General features: G+C 37.4%; 1 protein-coding gene across 10 annotated transcripts in view; it reads left to right on the top strand.

Moving 5' to 3' along the window:
• KIAA0586 (KIAA0586 ortholog) overlaps positions 1 to 27,466 on the top strand; it is a 138,530-nt gene that overhangs the window by 75,831 nt on the left and 35,233 nt on the right. For 6 of the 10 annotated variants that reach the window (XM_012181727.3, XM_012181729.3, XM_042252573.1 and 3 more), the window contains 4 exons: positions 5,870 to 6,004; positions 11,669 to 11,843; positions 20,708 to 20,865; positions 24,629 to 24,737. In XM_012181727.3, coding sequence (XP_012037117.2) covers positions 5,870 to 6,004; positions 11,669 to 11,843; positions 20,708 to 20,865; positions 24,629 to 24,737 — 577 coding nt within the window. The remainder of the gene's footprint in view (positions 1 to 5,869; positions 6,005 to 11,668; positions 11,844 to 20,707; positions 20,866 to 24,628; positions 24,738 to 27,466) is intronic. The other 4 variants (XM_012181728.4, XM_027971899.2, XM_060418103.1 and 1 more) reach the window with 1 other exon arrangement.

Consider the following 27,466-nt stretch of genomic DNA (forward strand, 5'->3'; position numbering starts at 1 on the left):
ATTGTAAGGGATTTGATTTAGGTCATACATGAATGGTCTAGTGGTTTTCCCTATTTTCTTCAGTTTCAGTCTGAATTTGGCGATAAGGAGTTCATGGTCTGAGCCACAGTCAGCTCCCAGTCTTTTTTTTTGCTTACTTTATAGAGCTTCTCCATCTTTGGCTGCAAAGAATATAATCAGTCTGATTTCAGTACTGACCATCTGGTGATGTCAATGTGTAAAGTCTTCTCTTGTGTTGTTGGAAGAGGGTGTTTGCCATGACCAGTGTGTTCTCTTGGCAAAAGTCTGTTAGCCTTTGACCTGCTTTGTTTTGTACTCCAAGGCCAAATTTGCCTGTTACTCCAGGTAGCTCTTGACTTCCTACTTTTTCATTCCAGTCCCCTATAATGAAGAGGACATCTTTTTTGGGTGTTAGTTCTGGAAGTTCTCATAGGTCTTCATAGACTGTTCAGTTTCAGCTTCTTCAGCATTACTGGTTGGGGCATAGACTTGGATTACTGTGCTATTGAATGGTTTACCTTAGAAATGAACAGAGATCATTCTGTCAGTTTTGAGACTGCACCCAAGTACTGCATTTTGGACTCTTGTTGAGTATGATGGATACTCCATTTCTTCTAAGGGATTCCTGCCCGCAGTAGTAGATATAATGGACATCTGAGCTAAGGTCACCCATTCCAGTCCATTTTAATTAACTGATTCCTAAAATGACAATCTTCACTCTTGCCATCTCTTGTTTGACCACTTCCAATTTGCCTAGATTCATGGACCTAACATTCCAGGTTCCTAAGCAGTATTGTTCTTTATAGCATTGGACTTTATTTCCATCACCTATCACATCCACAACTGGGTGTTGTTTTTGCTTTGTCTCTGTCTCTTCATTCTTTCTGGAGTTATTTCTCTGCTTTTTTTCTGGTAGCATGTTGGGCACCTACCGACCTGAGGAGTTCATCTTTCAGTGTCATGCCTTTTTGCCTTTTCATACTGTTCATGGAGTTCTCAAAGCAAGAATACTGAAGTGTTAATCTTTAAGAAGAGCTTTTTTTAAGTTATCTGCCAAAATCTTGTGTAGACCTTTTCCTTCTATGTTTTATATTGCTAAAAAACACCTGACCTGCCTCTTGACAAACCTATATGCAGGTCAGGAATCAACAGTTAGAACTGGACATGGAACAACAGACTGGTTCCAAATAGGCAAAGGAGTACGTCAAGGCTGTATATTGTCACCCTGCTTATTTAACTTATATGCAGAGTACATCATGAGAAATGCTGGGCTGGAAGAAGCACAAGCTGGAATTAAGATTGCCCGGAGAAATATCAATAACCTCAGATATGCAGATGACACTACCCTTATGGTAGAAAGTGAAGACGAACTAAAAAGCCTCTTGATGAAAGTGAAAGAGGAGAGTGACAAAGTTGGCTTAAAGCTCAACATTCAGAAAACAAAGATCATGGCATCTGGACCCATCACTTCACGGGAAATAGATGGGGAAACAGTGGAAACAGTGTCAGACTTTTTTTGTGGGGGGCTCCAAGATCACTGCAGATGGTGATTGCAGCCATGAAATTAAAAAATGCTTACCCCTTGGAAGGAGGGTTATGACCAACCTAGATAGCCATATTAGAAAACAGAGACATGACTTTGCCATCAAAGGCCGTCTAGTCAAGGCTATGGTTTTTCCAGTGGTCATGTGTGGATGTGAGAGTTGGACTGTGAAGAAAGCTGAGCGCCAAAGAATTGATGCTTTTGAACTGTGGTTTTGGAGAAGACTCTTAAGAGTCCCTTGGACTGCAAGGAGATCCAACCAGTCCATTCTAAAGGAGATCAGTCCTGAGTGTTCTTTGGAAGGACTGATGCTGAAGCTGAAGCTCTGATACTTTGGCAACCTCATGCAAAGAGTTGACTCATTGGAAAAGACTCTGATGCTGGGAGGGATTGGGGGCTGGAGGAGAAGGGGACGACCGAGGATGAGATGGCTGGATGGCATCACCGACTCGATGGACGTGAGTCTGAGTGAACTCCGGGAGATGGTGATGGACAGGGAGGCCTGGTGTGCTGCAATCATGGGGTCACAAAGAGTCAGACATGACTGAATGACTGAACTGAACTGAAATATGTTTTATAGTACTGGGCAATATAAAATATACTGAGTTATGTTTTGTATTGAATAATATGCTTATATTTATATTTAACTGGGTAATATGTTTTTTATTTACATTCATATTTAACTGAATAATATGTTTTATATTACTGAGCTTCTCTAATACCTCAGATGACAAAGAATCCTCCTGCAATGTAGGAGAGCCTGGTTTGATCCCTGGGTTGGGCAGATCCCCTGGAGAAGTAAACGGCAGCCCACTCCAGTGTTCTTGCCTGGAGAATCCCATGGACAGAGAAGCCCTGGTGGGGTACGGTCTATGGGATTGCGAAGAGTCAGACAGGACACTTTCTTTCACTTTTATATTACTATAAATATTTCTGAGCATTGCTCAGGAAATGGCTGAGTACTTAGAGACAGTTTTATCCTTTTGAGTCTTGCTTTTATGGTTTTTTAGGCAATACCACAGTGGTACTCAATCTAAGGCTACTTATCCCCCACTGTGGAGAGAAGACTCTTCTATGTACTCCACTCAGTGCCTCAGTATTGAGGTTTTCCAGTGTGGCCAGTGGGAACAACCATTGTCCTTTGTTATATATGATGTTATTTAACATCAGGCACTGTTAGAGCCAATCCCTTCTCAGGTGCTTGTTCCTGCAGCCTCATATAATTGCCTCAAATGCATCTGCTGATTAGTAATCAGCTTAATACTCAAAGGGAATCAACTGCAGTTCTCCAGAGTTCTCTCTCTGCAGCTTTCACTTTTCTAGCAGCCTGTCTTTGGAGAAGGCAATGGCAACCCACTCCAGTACTCTTGCCTGCAAAATCCCATGGACGGAGGAGCCTGGTAGGATGCAGTCCATGGGGTCATAAGGGTGAGACACGGCTGAGCGACTTCACTTTCACTTTTCACTTTCATGCGTTGGAGAAGGAAATGGCAGCCCACTCCAGTGTTCTTGCCTGGAGAATCCCAGGTACAGGGGACCCTGGAGGGCTACCGTCTATGGCGTTTCACAGAGTCGGACACAACTGAAGTGACTTAGCAGCAGCAGCAACAGCAGCAGCAGCAGCCTGTCTTAGGAACTCTAGCTGTCTTGGCCTTCCTGGAGTTTCAGCTCCATCTTTTCAGCTCAGGCTCCTGTGCCACAGTCTGGAAACCTATAAGTTGCAAGCTGGAGCAGTCATAGGCTTCTTCTGATTTGTTTCCCGTTTCTCAGGGATCATTGTTTTTTGTTGACTGATGCTCCATGTTTTGAAATGCATTTTTTCACATACTTTGTCCATGTTTTAGTTGTTTCAAGCAATGTTTCTGGTCTTTATTACTCCATCTTGACTGGAAGTAGAAGGCTAATTACATTAATCTTTTCATTTGTATCATTGTATATGATCATGATGAAACAGAAGGAGATTGGTATACTTTTGAAACATCATGTTCTTCTATCCCATTATAATCATAATGCTAGAAATTTCTTTAAAGCAACCCATTCACATGATGTAAAGTAGGACTGTATATTAAATTCACCAGTGGAACTTTTAAAAATGTGTGTCTTTGGCCCCACCCTCTGATATGTGAATTCAGTAGGTCATGAGGATTATGTGGTATGCATGTATGTGTGTGGGCGGTTAGAAGCCTAAACCTCTGTATTTTAAAAAAGCATCTTAAAGGATGATATGCATCCTTTGTTAAAAATATGTTAGTACTTATTTTACTTTGAGTTGAAGGAGGTTAAATCACTTATTTGTGTCACATAGCTATACAGTGACAGATTTTTATGTGGATACATAATACTTTTGCCTTTCATTTTAAGCTATCAGCTTAAGCTATGTATACTAAGTCGCTTTAGTCATGTCCAAATCTTTGCAACCCCGTGGACTGCAGCCAGCCAGGCTCCTCCATCCATGGGATTTTCCAGGCAAGAATACTGGAGTGGGTTGCCTTTTCCTTCTCCAGGGGATCTTTCCAACCCAGGGATCGAATCTTGGTCTCTTACATTGTAGGCAGACTCTTTCCCATCTGAGCCACCAGGGAAACCTGATGTTAAGTTCTGTCAAGCTAAGAACTAAATTTTGAGTTCTAATCGGGGCTATATGAATTCTAAAGCTTGAGTTGCAAGGGGCTGGTGTTTGTCAAGTCCAACAAACAAAAAATGAAAGATGCCATATAGCATCTTTACACTATTAAAGACACAGTAATGAAAGATGCCTAATCTGGAGATTCATATGTTCAAAATGTGTTAAAACAATTTTCTGTACTATATGTGGGAGTATGAAATAATAAAGGAGCATTTTGATAAGATTTTAATAGGGCAGTTGCTTTTCTAACAGTAATTATTATGAGTAATTGGTTGAGTCTATTCTGAAGAAAGTGGAAGTCACTTTTATAAAATAGTACTGGGGGAAGACTAAAGGAGAAGTCTTTATTTTCAGAGAAGCATTAAACTAATATTTGGCCTACTTCATATGTCATTATGGCATTTTTATCCCTTCTTAGAACTATATCTTGGTGCCAAAGCATGTTTAGGTTTGTTCAAAGTAAATGCTGACCCTGAACCAAGACTAAATTATAACATCTTTCTTTCTCTGCATTTAAAACTAATTAATTTCAATATTTTTACTAAGCCTAAAATCAGATATGCTACAAATTTATGATAGAATCACATGCAGAAATACAATCTTGAAAAACTGAGACTAACTTTGAAGTTATGAATCAGTACCTATGTACTGATTACCTGTGTACACCTGGGGGATAAAGACTTGTACTCCAGAGTTAATAAACTTTATTACATTAAACATAAGATACTTAGGTAGAATTACAATTAATGGAGTCTAAAGTCATGTTAATACTGGTATTTACAAGGAATTCAGTTTTCTGGCTCTGTGGCGTACACTGTCCTTCATTTGGCGAACTGGTCTGTATTGAGGTGCCGAGAAGTCTAAGCTGGGTCTTCGTGCTCCCTCAAAAGCACTGGAGGTCAGCACAAAGGCACTGCTGCTGCTGCTAAGTCGCTTCAGTCGTGTCCAACTCTGTGCGACCCCAGAGACAGCAGCCCATCAGGCTCCTCGCCCAGGGGATTCTCCAGGCCAAGAATACTGGAGTGGGTTGCCATTTCCTTCTCCAAAGTATGAAAATGAAAAGTGAAAATGAAGTCACTCAGTCGTGCCCGACTCTTAGCAACCCCTTGGGCTGCAGCCCACCAGGCTCCTCCGTCCATGGGATTTTCCAGACAAGAGTATTGGAGTGGGGTGCCATTGCCTTCTCTGGCACAAAGGCACAGGGACCATCAAAGGTCTGTAGGTGCCTCAACAAATCTGTAGGTTTTCATTTCTGCCTGTGGTCCAGGTTGCACCATGGTGCTTCACCCCCGTTGCCACACTGGGGCCCAGCTCTGTGTGCTGCATCCACAGGAAACAGGAAAGTATGTGAGAAACACTTGGCGATCCTGAATAGAATGTCGATGAATCATTGTCACTCAGTCTCATGGGACAGAAGGCCTAATTTTCGTCTTTTACATTAAATCTCCAATTCAAATGTAACCAAATTATTTTATACTGATGACTGTATTTAAGGCAAACACAAAGGATTTTTAGTGTAGTTGAATGGAAATGAGATCTAAATGATAGTAAAGAGTCCATCGTCTTTGTGTAAAGTGCCAATATGATCATATTCATAATGACTTAAGTTTTATGAATCATGAATTATTAATATGAAAAATGTGATTGTTTGGGGGATTAATTCTTGTGTTTTGATTGTATTATCTTTGTATTTTATTTAGGAAGATGATCCTCCCAGTGAAGGACAAGTGATTAGGATGCCCCATAAAAAAGTTCATGCCGATGCAATTCTTTCTCTTCTTGCTAAACAAAACCCGGAATCATTAATTTCACAGCAAGCCATATATCATTCAGAGGTACTTTTTAACTTTAATTATTTTTTCTGTATTTCTAAATATAAGAAAAAGGTAACAAAAATATTCATACTTTTAGTTAAAGCATGCTAATACTTCAGCTTATTCAGGGATCAGCCTTGTAGTAACTTTAACCTGAAACCATAGAGTTACGATTTTTACAACTGAAAGGAATTTAGGCCATCAGTTCTAAACTTCATATTCTACAGATGAAACAAGCTAAAACCCTTTTAAGTGATTTGTGGGGATCAGTGTCGTTTGTTCTTTCTTTCTGCAACCATTTACTGAGGATCTACAATATGCAAGACACAGCGTCGGAAAAGATACAAAGATGTTGAGGCAGGATCCCTACTTTTAAGCAGCTTACAGTCCTGTAGGGAAAAAAGAGCTTAAACAATTACTCTACCATGCAGTAACTGATCAAATAGCTAGAGAAGTAGATTGAACCAGATAATCTTTAAGAGCCTAGTAGGCCAGGGTAAGGCCATTGGAGTCCCTTAAGATACTGTGAGCAAGGGAATAACAAGTTAAGATATTTAGGAAGGCATCAGGAGCCATGGACAAGTGAGGGAAAGATGGAAGTCTGTCAGAACATCAGTGGAGTAGTCCATACTGGGAACATTAACAAAGGCAGTTAAGCAGAAATGGAAGGGAGAGAGATTTAAACTTGAGTATGGAATTGGCAGTAATTGGTCACTGATTAAGAGAAGTTGTGCTTGTGTAGTTGTGGACTTTGAAATGCAGAGAGAAGAGTGCCGGGTTTTGTGGGGAAGATACTTAATTAGATTTGAAACATTCAGGTGCTTAAGGAAATGCCAGGTGGAAGGGTACAGTGTGGTCACTCAGGCTGGTTAATGATAGAGGTGGGACTTGGATTCTTGATTCTGTTTAGTATTCTTTCTGTTGTGTTTGGTTGTCTTTGCTTGAACAGGTGCGAAACTATCTTTAGATGAACTGGAGATCCGAACTCTATATCATCCAAGGAGATGGCTAGCTTTATTTTTTAATAATTTTTATTCTTAAAGATTTAAATGCTTAGGAAAGATAGAGGAAAAAAGATATGGAACTTAGTAATAGAAAAAAAATGTTAGTTTAGCTTATTCCTTCTTGTTGGAAAACAACTATTTTTTCTGCAACTTATTTAGGTATTGATTAAAAACTGATTTCACTGGAAAGATATTATTTGTAATTGCTGCTACGAAGTTTGAGAAAGTGCTCTCATAACTCTAGAAACCAAGCCACTTAGTACAGAGACCTTCTGAGAGAGAAAGGAGAGAGAAAATGAGACACACAAATGGAACAAAAAATAGTAGAAAATAGCAGAAGTGTCAGCATAATTTAAAAATTCCACTAACTTAATCCCTGTTTCCTTCTTTTGGGAAATCAGTAATATTGTTTGGGCTTTTCCAGTGGCTCAGTGGTAAAGAGTCCACCTACACTGCAGGTTGGATCCCTGGGTTGGGAAAATGCTTGAGAGAAAGGAAATGGCAACCCACTCCAGTATCCTTGCCTGGGAAATCCCATGGAGAGAGGAGACTGGCAGGCTACAGTCTGTGGGGTCACAAAACAGTTGGACACAACGGGACAGCTAACCACCACCACCACCACCACCAATATCAGTCCATTTATTCATTCTGTTCTCAGACTTTTCCATCTTTTTAATGCTGGGAAATTTATCTCTACTACTCTTTCAGTTTTTTTCTTCCTCTCGTCTTTTTCCCTCTCTGGCTAAAACTTATTTCCAGGTATTAATACTTCTGCTTCTGTTTGTATATTAGATTTTCTATCTCCTCATTCTTTTTTACTCTCTTCTTGGAGAGTTCTTCAATCTGATCTGCCAACCACTAATTTGTTCTTTACCTACTGTTTATCTGACTTCTATATTATTTATATTGGATATTCTCACTTGTGTCTTTTTTTAATGATCTTTCCCTTCACATTGTTAGTATTTTTCTTTATTCCTTTTGTGTGTGTGTATGTGTATATGGTTAATATTTTTCACTTTTTCTTTAAACATTTACTCTGTGAATAATTTGTTTCTTTTGTTACATGAACTCATGTTCCAGGGCCAGGGTGGGGGCAGTAGGATAAGATCTTCTGTCTGAGAGTTAGTGTTGGGTAAGGACTAAAATCAGGCCACGGTCTGTTTAAGTGAACAGAAGAAGAGACGAGGCGATGAGCCCCAGGAAAGGGCTTCTCAGGCAGCACAGAGCCACTCCTGATGGTGACCTGATGGCTGTTTGCTGATACTCTGCCATTCAATTCTTCTGCGGGTTGTTATGTCTTTAAAACCCTTAGGAAGAAGTTTCTTTGAGAGGTTTTGTATTCCTGTCCTCGGGCTCAAAGGGGGACAGAGTGAGGAGTGAATGCCCATGGGTTCCTGGTCAGATGTCACCTGTCACTTTTCACCCCAGCTGGGCCTTCATGCTCCCTGACATCATTACTCTGGGGCACTAGTATCTGCAGCCCAGATTGTTGCCAAGATCTTTATGGTTAAGGTGTAAGCAGTGATGATTTCCAGTTAATGAGGCAAAGAGGAAATGACAGCAGCTCTTTATATCAGTCATTCTTCTCACTGCGCCCCCTGTAGCCACCTTCCTCCACCAGTTGCAGCCCTTTTTCCCCCACACACACCAGGTCAAGCTACCAGTTGGTCTTTCCCAGTGTTTTTTTTTTTTAACAGTTTTTACTTAATTCTCAGAATCCATGGCTGCTTCTCACTTCTGTAGTTACTCCCGCACTTTTGGGGACAGGGAGCTGGCAGCCTTTGTTAGTGTGTCATCTTGGCTAGACCAGAAGCCCAGAACTTGGAAGATTATCCTTTCCAGATTTTTTCTAAGCATCTAAACATTTGCCCGTGTGTGTGTGTATGCTCATGTGTGGATAATTTTGAGGTATGTATATGTGTTATTCTGCCATCTGATTCTTAAAATTTAACTAAATCCTAAAAGACATACCATATCCTTTTTATCTACCATGTAGTATGCCCTAGTTTATTCTCCTACTGAAGAATTTTTAGGCTGATTGCCATTTTTCTCTCTCCAAACTATGAAAAGAATAAAATCCTTTTATTGTACCATGAGAAATTGCCTCTCTACCAGACCACCTTACCCGCATCCTGAGAAATCTGTATGCAGGTCAAGAAGCAACAGTTAGAACTGGACATGGACCAATAGACTGGTTCCAAATTGGGAAAGGAGTACATCAAGGCTATATATTGTCACCCTACTTATTTAACTTACATGAAGAGTACATCAGGTGAAATGCCAAGCTGGATAAAGCACAAACTGGAATCAAGATTGTCAGGAGAAATATCAGTAACCTCAGATATGCAGGTGACACCAACCTTATGCCAGAAAGCAAAGAGGAACTAAAGAGCCTCTTGATGAAGGTGAAAGAGGAGAGTGAAAAAGGTGGCTTAAAACTCAACATTCAGAAAACTCAGATCATGGCAATCAATCCCATCACTTCATGGCAAATAGATGGGAAAACAATGGAAGCAGTGAGAGACTTAATTTTGGAGAGCTCCAAAATCACTGCAGATGGTGACTGCAGCCATGAAATTAAAAGACACTTGCTCCTTGGAAGGAAAGCTATGACCAACCTAGACAGCATATTAAAAAGCAGAGACATTATGTTACCAACAAAGGTCTGTCTAGTCAAAGCTAGGTTTTTCCAGTGGTCGTGTATGGATGTGAATTTTGGACTATATAGAAAGCTGAGCACCGAAGAACTGATGCTGTGGTGTTGGAGAAGACTCTTGAGAGTCCCTTGGACTGCAAGGAGATTAAACCAGTCAATCCTAAAGGAAATCAGTCCTGAATATTCATGGGAAGGACTGATGCTGAAGCTAAAGTTCTAATACTTTGGCCACCTGATATGAAGAACCAACTCATTTGAAAAGACCCTGATGCTGGGAAAGATTGAAGGCAGGAGGAGAAAGGGACGACAGATGAGATGGTTGGATGGCATCACTGACTCTATGGACATGAGTTTGAGTAAGCTCCAGGAATTGGTGATGGACAGGGAGGCCTGGCATGCTGCAGTCCATGGGGTCACAAAGAGTCGGACACGACTGGGTGACTGAACTGAACTGAACTGATAGAAGATAACAAAGGGTGGAACTTACTCAGAAGGCACAGGCATTTATAATTTAAACAGAATCTAAAGCACTGCTTTTCAACTTTATGAGATTCTGACACCTCATTATGTATTTTTAATCTTAAATTTTTGCCAGTCTGATTAACAGTGATTGACATTAAATGTGTTCTCCTATGTTTTAAACATTTGTTTGTAATAAGAACTAGTAATAATGATATATTTGTGAGTTAAAATACTGCTTTGGTAAGAAAATAGTAGCCATTCTTTGTTGCTACTCTTTGCCCAGAGGGAGCATCTGGTCAGTGAGAGCAGTCTGAGTACAGGACTGCATTTTGTGCGTTTATGTGGATGGGCTAGGTGTACTACTGTAGATTATAGATAAACTAACAGAGTTGACGTGAGTCCGAGATTTGAGTATGACATAAAAATGATAAATGTTTATGCGGTATTACAGCGTTGTGTGAATAGGGAAGCTAAATCTTCCACAGAGTATTAAGGTGTTAGGTAATTTAGCAGTTACAAGTACCCTTGAAAATGTTCATCAAAGAGAAGGTACTGTGTATTGCACAGCATTTATATGGTAGCGGTAGAGTAATACAGGTCCTGTGAAATATTTCTAAGGAAAACGTGTCTGCCATCATCCTATACTCTGCCCAAGAATCTCCAAGGGTTTCATATTAATTAAAAAACAGTCTTTTCCTGTTTAAAGGATGTTGAGCCATTGATATTCTTTAAGAAAAGTCAGATTACAGAATAAGGGGAGCTATAAATCTGTAGAGGATAGTTAGGGTAAATTGTAGAAAATTGTGAATGATGAGCCAAGCAGTTAGATTTTATTTTGTAGTCAACAGTCATCAAAGATGTTTCAGCAGTGATTTCTTCATATATTCTAGTTTTTTTTTTTTTTTAAAAAACCCGTGGTTGAAATTAAACTCCTTTTAAATAAAAAATATGAGAGCGTTCATATAGTGGAATTTTTATTCAGTTCTTGATTAGTAAACTCATTAATTAGAATATCTCCAAGTCACAACATGTGCTTGTGATTAGGTCATCTAGTTTTTAACACAGAATTTTAACACATCATTTTTAAAGTTTTTACTTTATATATTTGGTAAAGAAGCATATTTGTACTTTTTGTACATTTTCAGCAAGTGTTTCATTATAAACTTCATTCTAACAACTTTAGCTGATTTTCATTCAGAAAGAACAAGAGGTAAATTTTCTATTTTCCTATTTTAAACTGTATAAGCAGTTTAGGTTGTGTGCCAGCATTTAGTGTTATAAATAATAAAAAATTCCTGGTGTGTTTTATTGCTGTCTAATTTGGAGGTTGAATAAACAGATAATGGGTATTTAACTTCAGAAGAAATACTTCATAAGAAAAGCAAAGCCTACACTTAGGTATCTTATTAAACTAACTTTCATGTAATGTGTATGTGGCTTGAAAAGCACTTTCTAAAATACTTTTCAATCAGGTGGTCTGCATCCTGATCCATTTGACAGATATTTTTTGTTTTGACTTGATTTTAATGTGATGTTTATAACAATGGTTTCTACTTTTTACAGGACTTGGAAAACAGTGTGGGTGAGCTTAGTGAAGGACAGAGGCTGCCAGCAGCAGCAGCAGAGAGCGTCTTCATGGGACTTTCCGCGCACGTGCAGCTGCCTGTGGCTAGGGCCGAGTCCTCAGATGCAAAATGTGCTCTGAAGCCATCATCTCAGCAGTGTGACACGGTTGCAGGTATTCGCCAGAATACTCCTTCCTGATGTAGTGTGTTAGAATATTTACTTTGAATCCCATCACACTCTCTTTGTACTGTTTTCATGTCGAATGCTGTATTCCTTTTTGTTTTATCATTTATAGTAGTGTTCCTACTCTGAATTAAGAAAAGCATAACTGTTTTCAGGTGGAAGCTTGCAAACCTTCTTTATTTAAAAGGGTATTCACAATTGAAAAGTTTGATAGTGACTTTTTCTATATATAGCAATGTTTCCCCAAATGTGATTCATATAACAGTGTTGGTACATGAATCTCTGGGTGGGGCATGAGATAGTTTTGGTAATATATGTATGTCTACTTAAGATTTTTAGTAGTGATATTATTTAGTTTAATGTATATTGGGAAAAAGAACTAGCACATGAAAACTCACATAACATCATGTGTAGGACAATGTTTAATTAGGTAATACTGTAGAAGTTCACTTTTTATGCTGTAGGAATTTCTGACTCAGAACTCAGTGCACTCAGTGTTATTTTGAAACTTTGTTAACTAAACTTTTTGCTGTAACAGTTTGAGAATGAGAGTAGAATAGAGAATATCAGTTTCTGGTATATGATAGTTGATTCTCATTAGGTCCTATAATAGAGACACCACAAACACTGAATTTGGAAATAGTGAGCCACTCTTCCTAGAGGAAATACTGGGTTAGGTTCCTATGAGCCTGTATATTATATTTATATTTATTATTAATATATATACAACATTTTTGACAATATATAACCTTGCTTTATGTATATTTCTATTTAAAGGCACTTATTTAATATACTCTGTTGATTCATTAACACTGATTCTCATGAGCAACAGCACTATAACTCATTCCTGAATGAAACTTACCTATCACATATGTTTTTTCTATAAGGCCCATCAAAGCTTTTTGCACTTTGGAACACTAAAGAGCACTTCTGCACTATGTTTTGGGGCCATTTTAAAGAGCAAAATCACCAACAAAACATATAAGAATGTGGAAAACCTGTCACTAAATAGATAGCAAAAAAGATACTTGTTCACAGTATAAGAGCTGATAAGAAAGCAGAGCAGCCTGTGTTCAGCGTCATCTGCTGAGTTGTGTGTAGGGTGATTCAGGTTTTCATTGCTGTATGCATGCATGCGTGTCCACAAGTTGCATGTGCTGTGAGTGTCGATTTCAGGGTTGCAAGTAAATTTTATCAGGTGGATTTGTAGAAATGAAATCTTCAGAGTAATGAGGATCAACTGTATTCTCATTTATTGATAATCTCATGTTTATTATTGCAGTCTCTTAAATGAAAAGAACTTCTGAACTCATGCAGATTTGCCAGAAATCAGAAAGAAATACATTGGTATAGAGTATTTAGACTGTCAGTTTTATATTAAGCTTTCCACCTTATTGTTCAGAAATGAGAGGCCCTCAAGACTGAATTTTCCATGGGAATAAATAAATTAAGATTTGAATTATTTATTTTATGCACTAGTAAGAGTATTAATTTTATTTATTTATTTAATTTAAATTTATTTATTTTAATTGGAGGCTAATTACTTTACAATATTCTATTGGTTCTGCCACACATCAACATGAATCTGCCACGGGCATGCGTGTGTTCCCCATCCTGAACCCCCCTCCCACTTCCCTCCCTGTACCATCCCTCCGGGTCATCCCAGTGCACCAGCCCCAAGCATCCTGTATCGAACCTGGACTGGCGATTTGTTTCTTATATGATATTATACATGTTTCAGTATTTTAAATTAGGGTTCAAAGTAGTATAAAATACGACTTCTATATCTGTATCCAGCTAACTGTGCAGATTGTGATTAAATAGAATCGACACTAGATGGCTCTCACAGATCACTTGAGAGCTGCTTGGTACTTGTGAACAAAGAGGTACTTACTGAATTGTTACAGAATAAAATCCATTAAGATGTATCCTATTCAGCCCCCCCTCATGGTATCATCTAGCTGGTTACCTACAGACCAGTACATTTTTAATTGTAGGTACTCTGTAGATATTTATTTAATTGAATTGAAAACAATAATAATTTCATGGCAAATTAGATGGGGAAACAGTGGAAACAGTGGCTGATTTTATTTTGGGGGGCTCCAAAATCATTGCAGATGATGATTGCAGCCATGAAATTAAAAGATGCTTATTCCTTGGAAGGAAAGTTATGATCAACCTAGACAGCATATTAAAAAGCAGAGACATTACTCTGTCAATAAAGGCCCATCTAGTCAAGGCTATGGTTTTTCCAGTGGTCATGTATGGATGTGAGAATTGGACTATAGAGAAAGCTGAGCGCCACAGAGTTGATGCTTTTGGAGCAGACTCTTGAGAGTCCCTTGGACTGCAAGGTGATGCAACCAGTCCATCCTAAAGATCATCAGTCCTGAGTGTTCATTGGAAGGACCGATGTTGAAGCTGAAACTCCAATATTTTGGCCACCTGATGTAAATAGCTGACGCCTTTGAAAAGACCCTTATGCTGGGAAAGATTGAGGGCAGAAGGAGAAGGGGACAGCAGAGGATGAGGTGATTAGACGGCATCACCAACTTAATGAACATGGGTTTTGGTGGACTCCGGGAGTTGGTGATAGACAGGGAAGCCTGGTATGCTGTAGTTCATGGGGTCGCAAACAGTCGGACATGACTGAGTGACTGAACTGAACTGAATGTGGCATTAGATTAAGTATGTAGATGAGTCAGTATAACAGAGTGGCTAAGAGCTTGAGCTTTTGAAGTTTCGGAAATCATTTCGAATTCCAGATCTGTATTTTTGGGCAAGTAACTTAATCTTCTGAGCCCAAGTTTCTTCATCTATCAAGTAGAGATAATATTAATGTACTAGTTATCTATTTCCATGTAATAAATTACCCCAAAGTTTAGCAGATGAAGACAGGAAGTATTTATTATCTCTCACAGTTTTGAAAACCAGGAATCTAGGAGTGGCGTAGCTGCGTGGTTCCCAGGCTCTCTCATGGGGTGTAGTTAATCTGTTGGCTGGAGCTGCCATCATCTGAGGACTTCAGCTGGGGCTGGAGGATCTGCTTTCCAAGCTCATTCACATGACTGTTGGCAAGATGCCCCAGTTCCTTACCACGTGAGCCTTACTGTTACGCTGCTCATGACATAGCAGTTCACTTTTCCCAGAGTGGATGATCTGAGACACAGTGAGCACCCAAGATGGAAGCCCATGGTGTCTTTTATGACCTAAAGTCAGAAGTGACATGTCATCACTTCTGCCACATTCAGTTAATAGCAAAGACCAATCCTGGAATAATATAGCAGGGAATTACAGAAAGATCTGAATACCAGGAGAAAATTGTTAGGGGGCCATAGTGGAAGCTGCTTATCACAAATAGTATCTGCCTCATAAGGTTATTAGAGGTCAGTCAGTCAGTTCAGTCGCTCAGTCATGTCCGACTCTTTGTGACCCCATGAACCGCAGCACGCCAGGCTTCCCTGTCCATCACCAACTCCTGGAGTCTTCCCAAACCCATGTCCATTGAGTCAGTGATGCCATCCAACCATCTCATCCTCCATCGTCCCCTTCTCCTCCTGCCCTCAATCTTTCCCAGCATCAGGGTCTTTTCAAATGAGTCAGCTCTTGTATATAAAGTAGTTAGCACTATGCTTGACACATGATACTGTTTTGGAGAAGGTAAAAATAACTTCTCAAATGCATTTAATAGAACCAGAAATTAAACACAGTTGCCTTAAAAAAAGGTACCTATAGAGGACTAGTTTGTCCCTCTTGTTTTAAGTATTTTGTTCAGTTCAGTTCATTTCAGTCACTCAGTCGTGTCCAACTCTTTGCGACCCCATGAATTGCAGCACGCCAGGCCTCCCTGTCCATCACCATCTCCCGGAGTTCACTCAGACTCATGAACATCGAGTCAGTGATGCCATCCAGCCATCTCATCCTCGGTTGTCCCCTTCTTCTCCTGCCCCCAATCCCTCCCAGCATCAGAGTCTTTTCCAATGAGTCAACTCTTCGCATGAGGTGGTCAAAGTACTGGAGCTTCAACTTTAGCATCATTCCTTCCAAAGAAATCCCAGGGTTGATCTCCTTCAGAATGGACTGGTTGGATCTCCTTGCAGTCCAAGGGACTCTCAAGAGTCTTCTGCAATACCACAGTTCAAACGCATCAATTCTTCAGCGCTCAGCCTTCTTCACAGTCTAACTCTCACATCCATACATGACCACAGGAAAAACCATAGCCTTGACTAGACGCACCTTAGTCGGCAAAGGAATGTCTCTGCTTTTGAATATACTATCTAGGTTGGTCATAACTTTTCTTCCAAGGAGTATGCGTCTTTTAATTTCATGGCTGCAGTCACCATCTGCAGTGATTTTGGAGCCCCCAAAAATAAAGTCTGACACTGTTTCCACTGTTTCCCATCTATTTCCCATGAAGTGATGGGACCAGATGCCATGATCTTCGTTTTCTGAATGTTGCATCATGGTTATTGTAGAAGAATGAGTCCCATGTATCATTATTTCTGCTACTGTCTAATCTCATGCCTTTCATGTTGATTTCTAATAGTTTTGTTTACAGAGGCTCATCTGTTCTTACCTCGCCTGTCCCCACTTCTGCTCATTTTCAGAAAGTATCCTATTTGCAACTCATAGTCCTATACCACTGTTTCTAATTCTGAGGCTCTCAGGTTGGGTTGAATAACAAAAAGATGCTAAATAAGGTTTGAAGAATTGTTTTAAGAACCCTAAAATGTGAACTAGTATTTTGAACAAACTCTGAGGAGTCTGAGATTTACTACCAATTATAACTCTTCATTTACTCAGAAAATGCACTAAATACCTGCATGCACTAAATAAGGGTTTTGAGAAGCAGAGGTAATAGCTGTCTGCTGTCTAGGAAGTTTACAAACTCATGTAGGATAATGTGAGACAACAGTTATAATATTGTTGATTAATGCCACAACACAGGCTGCTCTGGGAGCACAGAGGAGGAATAACCCACACATGAGGGCTCAGAGGAGGTTTCCTGGAAGAGCCAATGCGAAACTGAATATTAGAGGAATTAGGCAGACTATGAAATGTGATAAACATGTTCCAGTTTGTTCATTTACTTATTCAGAAAATATTTTTTGATTGCTTCCATTCTAAGTGGTAGGAACATAAAACGTGATAACGCCTTATTCTTAGTGAATTTTTTCTCTAGTAGAGATAGTATATGAGAAACCAAAAACATGCAATAGTTATTGTGGTAAAGCAGTCCAAATAGGGTTGGGGGTACAGGTCAATTGTATCTGGGGAGGGCAATCAAGAAAGACATTATATGTGAGGAGCTTACTTGAAATGAGTTCTCAGTGATGAATAGGCATTTGCTGTGTAGTAAGTGTAGGAGAAACCTTCATGGCAGAATACGTAATAAGAGAAGGGGAGAAGTTGAAAGGACAAAGAAACTTAAGCAGGGATATGTAAGTACTTTGTTACTGATTTAAAGCTTAGGATGTAATGAAGTTGGACCAGTTAGCAGAAACCAGGTAGATATAGATGATAATATCCAGTGGTTTTTGGATTTACTGTAAGATAGTAGAGATTTATTTGTGTGCAAAATGGAAAATAATTCCAATCTTGCTTTATATTTATTCCCATGGGAAAGTCATTTGTGAATTTCTATCAATTCTGAATGCTTTATAATATCCACAGATCCATTAAGGATTGTATATAAATGAGTGAAATGATCAAATTTGCCTTTTATTTGGCAAGAATATGTGAGGTGCAGTATGACCGGTAGATTGGAGAGAATTAAGGCTGGAGGCAAGGAGCCTCTAGCTGAGACAGTTATAGTAAACTTGGTGAGTCATTATTGAGAAGCAGGAAAGTATAAAAAAGGAGATTTGGTAGACATTTGAGAAGGAGAGTAGACAAGACTTAGTTTGGATATGAGAAATGCAAAAGAAGAGAAGGTCTAAGAAATCTCCAGGTTTCTGGCTAGAATGATTAGATAGTTGGTATCTCCGTTCACTGAGGGAGAGAGGAGGTATGGAGGAGAGATAGAATTAGGAGGAAATAAGAATGAGTGGAATTTGAGGTGCCTTTGGGTTTCATACAAATGGAATAACTTACTAGACATGCAAGAACCGAAGCTGCTGCTGGCACTGGCGATTCAAGCAGACTGCTTTTTCAAAGCAATAGTATTCTAGAAAAATAAAATGAGGGATTTCAAATTATAATTAATTAAATTTGACTTGAATGGAATAATCCTTTGAGCATCCCTCTTAAAAAGGGATAACTAACATATTATACTCAATGAGTGTAGTTTTTAGAAGTGACATAGCTAAAGCAACATTGTTGTCATTGCTGCCATGGACTCCTTGCCTGACCCCTTATCACTGAGTTCGATACCGTCAGATATTCTCTCTGTGTAGTCCTCTAATGTCAGCTGCCTAATGTTGCTCTTAGCACACTGATTTGTAATCTCACTTGAGAGTGGGGACTTTATCTTGTCTGCTGTCATAGCTCTGTCATCTAGCAGAGAATGTAGCATAGTCAGTAAATAAAGGTTAAGTGATAGAGTGTTTTATGAGCGGAGAGTTATTATGCGCTTTTAATGCTTTTGGGAGATGTTTGTTTATACACTTTCTGGGTTTCTACATATAATTTTTTTCTTTTATCACAGTCTATCTTGTCTTTGTAACTAATTTTTTTCATTACACTCATGTGTCAGCCACATATCATTTTATATAAAAATAAAATGTGATTATATTATATATTACTTTAAAGTATAGATTCTTTTTTTTTTGAATGTTCTTCATCTACCCCTCCTCCTCACATTTTTTCCTGTCCCACTTTATGCCTTATCTCAGGTAACACATGTTAAGATTCTGATATGTAGCCTTTTAGGTTTTTTTCCCTTCTGCATATAATTTATATATGATAGGTACATACGGTGTGTGTATATTTGTTGTCATTTTTCAAGTTGAGATTATATCGTGCATTTTGTTTTCACCCAGGAAACCCTATGGAAATTACTCCAGGTCAACTGGTATTACTTAAATTCATTCTTTTGATGGACTGCATAAAACCTTTCAGTGTGGATTTCCAGTAATTTTTTCAGTCATTGCTCTGTTGATGAATGTTTACTTTATTACCATTTCCCCCCACTATAAACAATGCTAGAGTAAATATTCAGTCATGTATAGCCTCACATTGGAGAAGGAAATGTCAACCCCCTCCAGTATTCTTGCCTGGGGAATGCCATGGACAGAGCAGCCTGGCAGGCTACAGTCCACGGGGTCACAAAGAGTCGGACGCAACTGAGCCACTAACAACAACAACAACATAGCCTAACATATTGCTGCATTTTATATTTAGGGAGTAGATTCCCAGAAATAACAGGTCCAGGGGAAAATATAGTTTAAATTTTAAAATAGATATGCCAAGTTGCTGTCTTAAAGGTTTAAACTAATTTATCTTTATCAGTAATATATTACAACCTTTCCCCTGTATCCCTGCCAGATATTATTTTTATTATCTTTTTTATTTTTGTCAATTAAAGTATAAACATATGACTGACTCCTGGTGAGTTTATATTTGATGATTATTTGGATTTGCTCTTCTGTGAATTACCTACTTAAGTTCTTCCCCTGTCAGGTTATGTTTTTCTTATAACTTTATGTAAAACTTACTGTGGCTCAGCTGGTAAAGAATCTGCCTGCAATGTGGGAGACCTGGATTCAATCCCTGGGTGGGGAAGATCCCAACAAAGGGAAAAAGGTACCCACTCCAGTATTTTGCCCTGGAGAATTCCATGAACTGTATACAGTCCATGGGGTTGCAAAGAGACAGACACAACTGAGCAACTTTCACTTATCTAAAAATACAGATTAATATAAAAAAATAGAGAGTGATTATTTACTATACCTAAGAAATTTTCAACAGACTACCTGTAAGTAGAACATAATATCTGTGGGGTCTTAAAGTATCATTTCATTTGAAACAATTTAGTTTATGTATAGAGCTTCAGGTCTATTTCTGTTGATTAAAATGAGATAGACCATACTGTGCTGTATTTAAAAGATGGCCATTAATTAGGAAAAACAGAATTTTCTGAGAAATAATTTAGCAAGAATGTGAAATAAGGAACAGTGAGTAGGAGTTGAAAGATGAGGATTTTAGTTCCTATACACCTCTTAACTAGAATTCTGATTTTTGAACAATTGGTTAACTTTCCTGAGCCTTAGCTTTGTCAGTGAAAGACAATGATAAAATTATCTGATCTCCTTACCTTATAGAATGATTGTGAGATTCAGATTAAATGAGATCATGTATGTGAAAGTGCTTGGAGTTTAAAGTGCAGTATAAATGTACAGTGATGTTATTAGATAAATACTTGTTTCTGTTCATATTGTCTTCTTTTTATTGATTTGATTGAGATGTCATTTGGATGAGGAAAAGAGGAGCTTGATTGTTTGAAGAAAAATATCTACAGAGCAGAGCTAAGCAATGTCAACATTTTCTAGTCAGGAAATTGTCCTTTGCTTTAAGATTACATTTTAGATAGAAAGTATTCTATTGACTTTTATTGACCGAAAAGGTATTCTGGAGGGTTGGGAGTTGGTATGTAAGAGTGGGTGTTGTGTGGGGGCTGCATAAACAACTTGCTGACTGGAACCCTAGAATAATCCATAGATATGTTTGAACATAGGTACTTTTTGAATTTGCTCTGAGCTTTGGTTTTAATTGCAATGAAGGCTTGGTGACAGGCATTTTCTGTTGACGTATTTCTATTTCTAATTCAGCAGGTGAGAAATATTGGTAATTTTAACCAATTTTTCTTCCTTTAAGAAATAGTTTGTTTTAACTTTTTGTTTACTTATTTGATAGCAGATGCTGTTTATGAAGATTTATGTGCTAGTCATGGTCCAATGAGTTTGGGAGAATTGGAGCTGCAGCCAGATCCTCCTGTTACTCTTCCCACGACACTTCTGACAGCACAAGAAAGTGATGTTAAATTATCAGAAGCCACTGAAGACTTTCCTCAGGTACCCAATTAAGTACTTGTACTTTACTTAAATCAGAATGGTAACAGTATTGCCTTAGCATGGTACACTATCAAGAGCACAGTCTCTGGAATCAGACAGCCTCGAATCATGCCTCCTTTTTTCTTTTTTAACTGACTCAAACTTGGCTATAAATCTTAGCTTATCCAACTTCTAGCTGGGACCTTGAATACATACATAGCTTATTTCTAAGCCTTAATTTCCTTGTCTTTAAATTAAAAATTAGAAATAATGTATATAAAAATGCCTGTTACCTAGGTAGATAGCTATGTTCTATATTCCCATGCAATAACTAGCTTAGTAGTTTGTGCATAATAGGTATTCAGTAAATATTTATTATATTACAATTCGTGAATTCTTGTGTACTGAAAAAATAGGATACTCTCCAAGATGTGAAAAAAAAGAATGCTCATGTTAAATTTTTTTTTTTAGTTTTTTATTTTTTTAATTTTAAAATCTTTAAATTCTTACATGCGTTCCCAAACATTGCTCATGTTCAATTAAATGCAATAGCATTTAATTACAATGCTATTACAATGTTTCTCATTGTGGATTAATTTATTCAATAAATAGTCATGGTATGGTATTATATAGCATTGCAAGGTGTTGCAGATGAAAGCCAAAAATGTATAAGATAAAGATTGTTTATGGAATACACTGTTATGTAGGGTTTAATATTAATGACCTATGACCAAATAAAGATCAGGAAAAAACTAATAATGAATAAATATCTGTTAGTCACTTCTGTAATAAAATAAAAGTTGTTTGTGGCCTTGGGCTAGGCAAAAATGGCACCAAAAACTCTGTCTATGAAAGAAAAAATTAATAAACTGGTCTTATCAAAAATTAAGAACTTTGCTTTAAGACACACTGTTTTTTTTTGTTTTTTTCTTTTTTTTTAATTTTTATTTTTACTTTATTTTACTTTACAATACTGTATTGGTTTTGCCATACATTGGCATGAATCCACCACGGGTGTACATGCGTTCCCAAACATGAACCCCCCCCCCTCCTCCCTCCCCATAACATCTCTCTGGGTCATCACCATGCACCAGCCCCAAGCATGCTGTATCCTGCATTGGACATAGACTGGCGATTTGATTCTTACATGATAGTATACAGGTTTCAATGCCATTCTCCGAAGGAGAAGACAAGCTACAGATTGGGAGAAGATATTTGCAAATCACTTATCTGATAAAAAGCTTATATCTAGGATATATAGGGAACTCAGAATTCAATATTGAGAAAACAATCCAATTAAAAAATGGATGAAATCTTTGGATAGATACCTTACCCAAAGAAGTGAGCACATAAAAAGATTTTCAACATCAAGTAATCATTAGGAAAATGCCAATTAAAACCACAATGAAATGCTACTACACACCCATTAGAACATCTAAAATTAGAAAGGCTAACAAGCCAAATTTTGGCAAGTGTAAAGCACTTAAACTCCCACTGCTGTGTGAATGTAATATGATTCAACTGCTTTGGCAAATAGTTTAGCAATTTCTTAAAAAAGTAAAACATACACCTACCATATGACCCAGACATTTCACTTCTAAGTATTTATTTACCCAAGAGAAACTAAAACATGTCTACACAAAGACTCACACATGAATGTTGGTAGCAATTTTCCATCCCTGGGTCAGAAAGATCCCTCTAAGAAGGAAATGGCAGCCCACTCCAGTGTTCTTGCCTAGGAAATTCACGGACAGAGGAGCCTGACAGCTGCCACCCATGTTGTCACAAAAGAGTCGGACACAACTTAGTGACTAAACAACAGCAGAAACTTTACACACACAAATGTCCACAAGTTGCTAAATATACACGTTTTGGCATATCTATAAGATGGAATACTATTTAGCAAGAAGAAGCCATGGACTACTGATACATACAGTAACACAGATGATTTCACAAGAGTTATGTTGAGGGGAAAAAAGCCAGAACCCACACCCAAATAAGAGTGCGTACTTTATGATTCCACTTATATAAAATTCTAGATGATGCAAACTAATCTGTAGTTATAGGAAGGAATACAGAAGATTATGAATAAACTTTTGAGACTGATGGATTTATTCATCATTATCTTGATTGTGATGATCACTTCTTGAGTATATACATATGCCAAAATTTAGCAAATGATACACTTGAAATATATGCTGTTTATTGTCTATCAATTGTACCTCAATAAAGATATTTAAAAAATAAAAGAAAGATTGCTTTCCTTTATTTATTGGCCTGTTTTAAAATAAAACTGCGAAGTGTTACCATTAGAATGGCTTCAAAAAAATTCATTTCTTAGATTTCCTTTATTAAAGGAAAAATAGACTGGTGATAATAATAGCATAAACTTATTTCTAGTGCTTATACTCAACTGGATGCTGTTCTATTTAACTCATTTAATCCTTACAACAACCTACTGAGGTAATTATTATTATCATCCCCATTTTATGAATGAGGAAATCAAGATATTTGGGCATTAAGTAACTTACCCTGAGTCAAAGCTAGGTAATGCCTTACCCAGATTTGAATACAAGCAATTTAGCTCCATAATCTGCATGCGTGCGTGCTCACCTCTTTGTGATCCCCTGGACTATAGCCTGCCAGGCTCCTCTGTCCATGGGATTTTGCATGCAAGAATACCGGAATGGGTTGCCCTTCCTTTCTCCAGGGGATCTTCCTGATCCAGGAATCAAACCTGCATCTCCTGAGTCTCCTGCATTGATAGGCAGGTTGTTTACCACTGAGTCACCTGGGAAGCCCCACAGTACTCTGTGGTTAAGGGAGGCAGTCAATAGGAAGGTTCATAGGAAGGTTCTAGTTGAAGTGGCCCAAGATAGTCATAGTACTCATCTTAGAAATACACATCAAAATAATATTTCCTTCAGGGCAGAAACCTACATAACAAAGGCTCTAAACTTAAAAGACCAGCGGTAAGGCTAGTTGTGACTATTGCAGCTTGAAACTGCTCATTCTTACCTGTAGGTAAATAGGTACCTGCCAGAACTGGAGTGGTTACATTTGAGTCCACGTGGATAGGTTTCAGATTCTTCTCTGCTTGTATTTTGATAAGAGTTCAGAGACATCTTAAGTTTCTGTCAAATTGTATCTGGTAGCTGTTCTTAGAGACTCATTCATAACTAGACTCATAAAACAGGAAAGAAAGAATGGCTAAATTCGTCACAATTTGTAAAGTGTGATTGTGAAGGAATTTTACTACTGAAAATTTTAAATTTGATTAAATTGTAGTAAGGAAAAGAGATGATGAGGCTTATGGTAGAATATACATTTCTTGAGTGACAAAGGATAATAATACCTCCTCAACACTTGTGAGAATTAAATGATGTTATTATATATAAAAGCTTTTTGAAAATTGCGGTACATTATGCAGATTTTCATTTTATGCAAAAATAGTTATATGGAAGTACTTACGGCCAAATTAAGTTTTTATCCTGTCTAAATCCATCGTGTATGTATCTAGAATAGTTGATTTATAAGTAGCTCTGAATTCTCTAGTAAGAAATAGAAGCTATTTGCATATTTGAAATCTGTATATTATCCAAATCTTTTGAAAGATTTTATTTGTAATCTCTTTTCTTTTGTAATATGTACTCCGTTACCCATCTGGTACTTAGAAAGCATGCATAATATTCAAATTTTATACAATAAACACATAAATAATTGCTCAGATCTTTTAAAACTAACTTAAAAATGATATTATAACTTCATATCTTTAATTCTTTAGTACCAACAAAAGCAAGACCAAGATGTTAAGCAAGTTGAACACAAGCCAATTCAAAGTCGTTTAATACGTGTAAGAAATAAATCTGATATTTCACTTTCACAGCAGCAAGGTAAGACTAGTTTTCTTGTAATAGTAGTTTGATACTTGTGATGCTGGACAAATACATAATGAGAATTCTTTACTTTTATATGTCTTATTATCTGTATTATCTTATTTTTTCACATTTAGTCCATTGGGATTAAGACTGTCATCCTGTATTTGAGTATATATATGTTAGTTTTTTTTTTATCAGTAAATGCTATTTCTAATAGATTTTTAAAACTCTTAGGTAGTATTTTTCTTTTAATCTTATTTTTTGGTTCTTGTACAATTGAATGTCAGTATCTTTTTATCTATGTACAAGTCTGTAACATAGCTATCTGTTTTAAATTATGATAAAGGCAGCAGTTATGGATATCCAGGAGCTTTGTAAAGGCTGTTTATATTGTGTGGTGATTTGATTAACAGGTACAACTTATGAAACAAAGGACTCTCATGTTAAATGCTGTCATATGAATGAACTTTTCTGTATTGTTTGATTAACAAAATGGCTGAATGATTCTATACTCAGTATCACAGCATTTTGATGTTGTGTTTATGTTTCTGCAAGGTTGCCTTGTTTGCCTTCTTGCTTCTTAGTCATTTAAATTTTATATAACTTAAATTCTGAAATTTGGCAGTAGAAATTAAGATTTTTTTGTTTAAAAATTCTATCCGCAAAAGTGTTCGGAGTATTTTGAGCAGTAGAATTTTTTTTTTTTTTTTTTGCTTTTGTATTTGTGGGGTTTTTTTTAGCTCATGTATTGAATGCCAGTCTAATTGCAAAGGTAACTAGGCATTTGGCATTTTGAGGAAGACCTAAATGAGGAAGAGCTTAAGATTAACCACTTTTTCAAACTTAACAATGGTACAATAATGTTAGTTGTTATGTTGATATTATATTTTAGAACCCTATGGAAAATTGCCTGTAAAACTTTCCTCATTGTATTAAATCATGACTATGTAGATACGAGCAAAGGAATATGTCTCAGATAGTATCAGAACTGCCTGATGTCCTACTGAATTCTCTTACCACTCATGGCCAATGACTGTATATTTAATTTAGTTTTCTAAAAAAATATATAATTTCTTAAATGTATAGATGAATTTTATCTCCTTGGAGAAGGTTGTATGTAATAAAATGATCATTTTTCTCAGCTGATAAGGAAAATATATTTGGGAATATTTTAAAGGTAAATCTCTTTAGGAAAGTGACATTGTTTTCAGTTTCATGTATATGAATGGCCACAAGATGGCACTATTTAAATTTTTGTTGACTTAAAACAATGTCATTAAATAATGTCCAATTAACATTTAATGTCAATAAAAATAATAAAATAGAAGAAGCCAATATGTTATCTAGTGATGCAGTTTTATTTAGAAAGAATTTAGAATTGGATTTAATATGTGTAAAAATTATTTTCATTTAATTTTACGTCTAATACAAAGAATCTGCCTGCAGCGCAGGAGACCCAGTTTGATTCCTGGGTCGGGAAGATTTCCTGGAGAAGAGGTAGGCTCCCTGCTCCAGTATTCATGGGCGTCAGATGGTAAGGAATCCACCTGCAGTGCAGGAGAGCTGGGTTCCATCCCTGTGTTGGAAAGATCCCCCTTAAGGAGGGCATGGCAATCCACTCCAGTATTCTTGCCTGGAGAACCCCCATGGACAGAGCAGCCTGGTGGGCTACAGTCCGTGGGCCACAAAGAGTCAGACGTGACTGAGTGACTAAGCACAGTTACAGTATAATACAGAAGTTAGGGGAGCAGGCCTATGTCAGCTTTAACCAAGACAAATAAATACCCAGTGGGCTATAGATAGAACATTTCAAATAGGAGTCGAGTGTTTCACTCTGTAATTGATATATATCTCCCTACTAAATAGTTTTTGAATGAATATGATTCCTTTGGCAATAGTCAGGTACAACTTTTTTTCCCCATAAATTTTGTGGGGTTTTTTCCTCTGATAAAACTCTGATACGTTGCCAAATGTTTCAGAGACTAGGAAAGTCAGAGTGCCAAAATAATCCTCTATCAGGACTTTGACTGACCTTGAAGGAATTCAATCCTATCTTTCATACGCAAAGGGCCTTGAAGATAAGGAAATTCACCTTATCACAAGGGAATCAAAACCACATCTTTTGGAAGATAAATTCTTCTACAAATACTTGAACCCAAAATTATGGCTGTTTCAGGAAGAAGTATCATGTATTTCACTTTGAAATGTATAGTAGTTGTGTGTGTGTGTGTGTGTGTGTGTGTGTGTGTGTGAAGAAACCAAGCCATTTGCCAGCAATAGTGGTAGTTTTTCAGTGATCATCCGTTAAAAATTGACTAAAGATAATGGTAGAACATAGATTCTAGCACTAAGCTTTTGGGAAATCTGTAAAGACAAGCTTTCTCCTCTCCCCTGGATTATTACTTTGAGATTTTTATACAAAAGAGAAAAATTGAATTGAGTTCCGAAAGATGATATCTTTGGAACCTAAGAGTAAAACTCTTGGCTTTGAATTCATTGAATGTATTTTTGATCACATGATATCACTTATCTGATTCTAAGCCCTGATTAATTATCTAACAGTTTTATAGTGAAAGCAACTTTTTAATAATTTAAGAACTCATTTTTCCCCCCTTTCACTGTGCAACTTAGCTTTCTTCAGTACAAATGAAGTATTTATATTTAAATTCATGTATTTGTTATGAACCCAGGAACAATTAAATTATATTGTGATGTATTAAAATAGTTCACTTTAAAAAATATTT

This window comes from Ovis aries, chromosome 7 (genome assembly GCF_016772045.2).
Source record: "Ovis aries strain OAR_USU_Benz2616 breed Rambouillet chromosome 7, ARS-UI_Ramb_v3.0, whole genome shotgun sequence".
Classification (NCBI taxonomy): domain Eukaryota; kingdom Metazoa; phylum Chordata; class Mammalia; order Artiodactyla; family Bovidae; genus Ovis; species Ovis aries.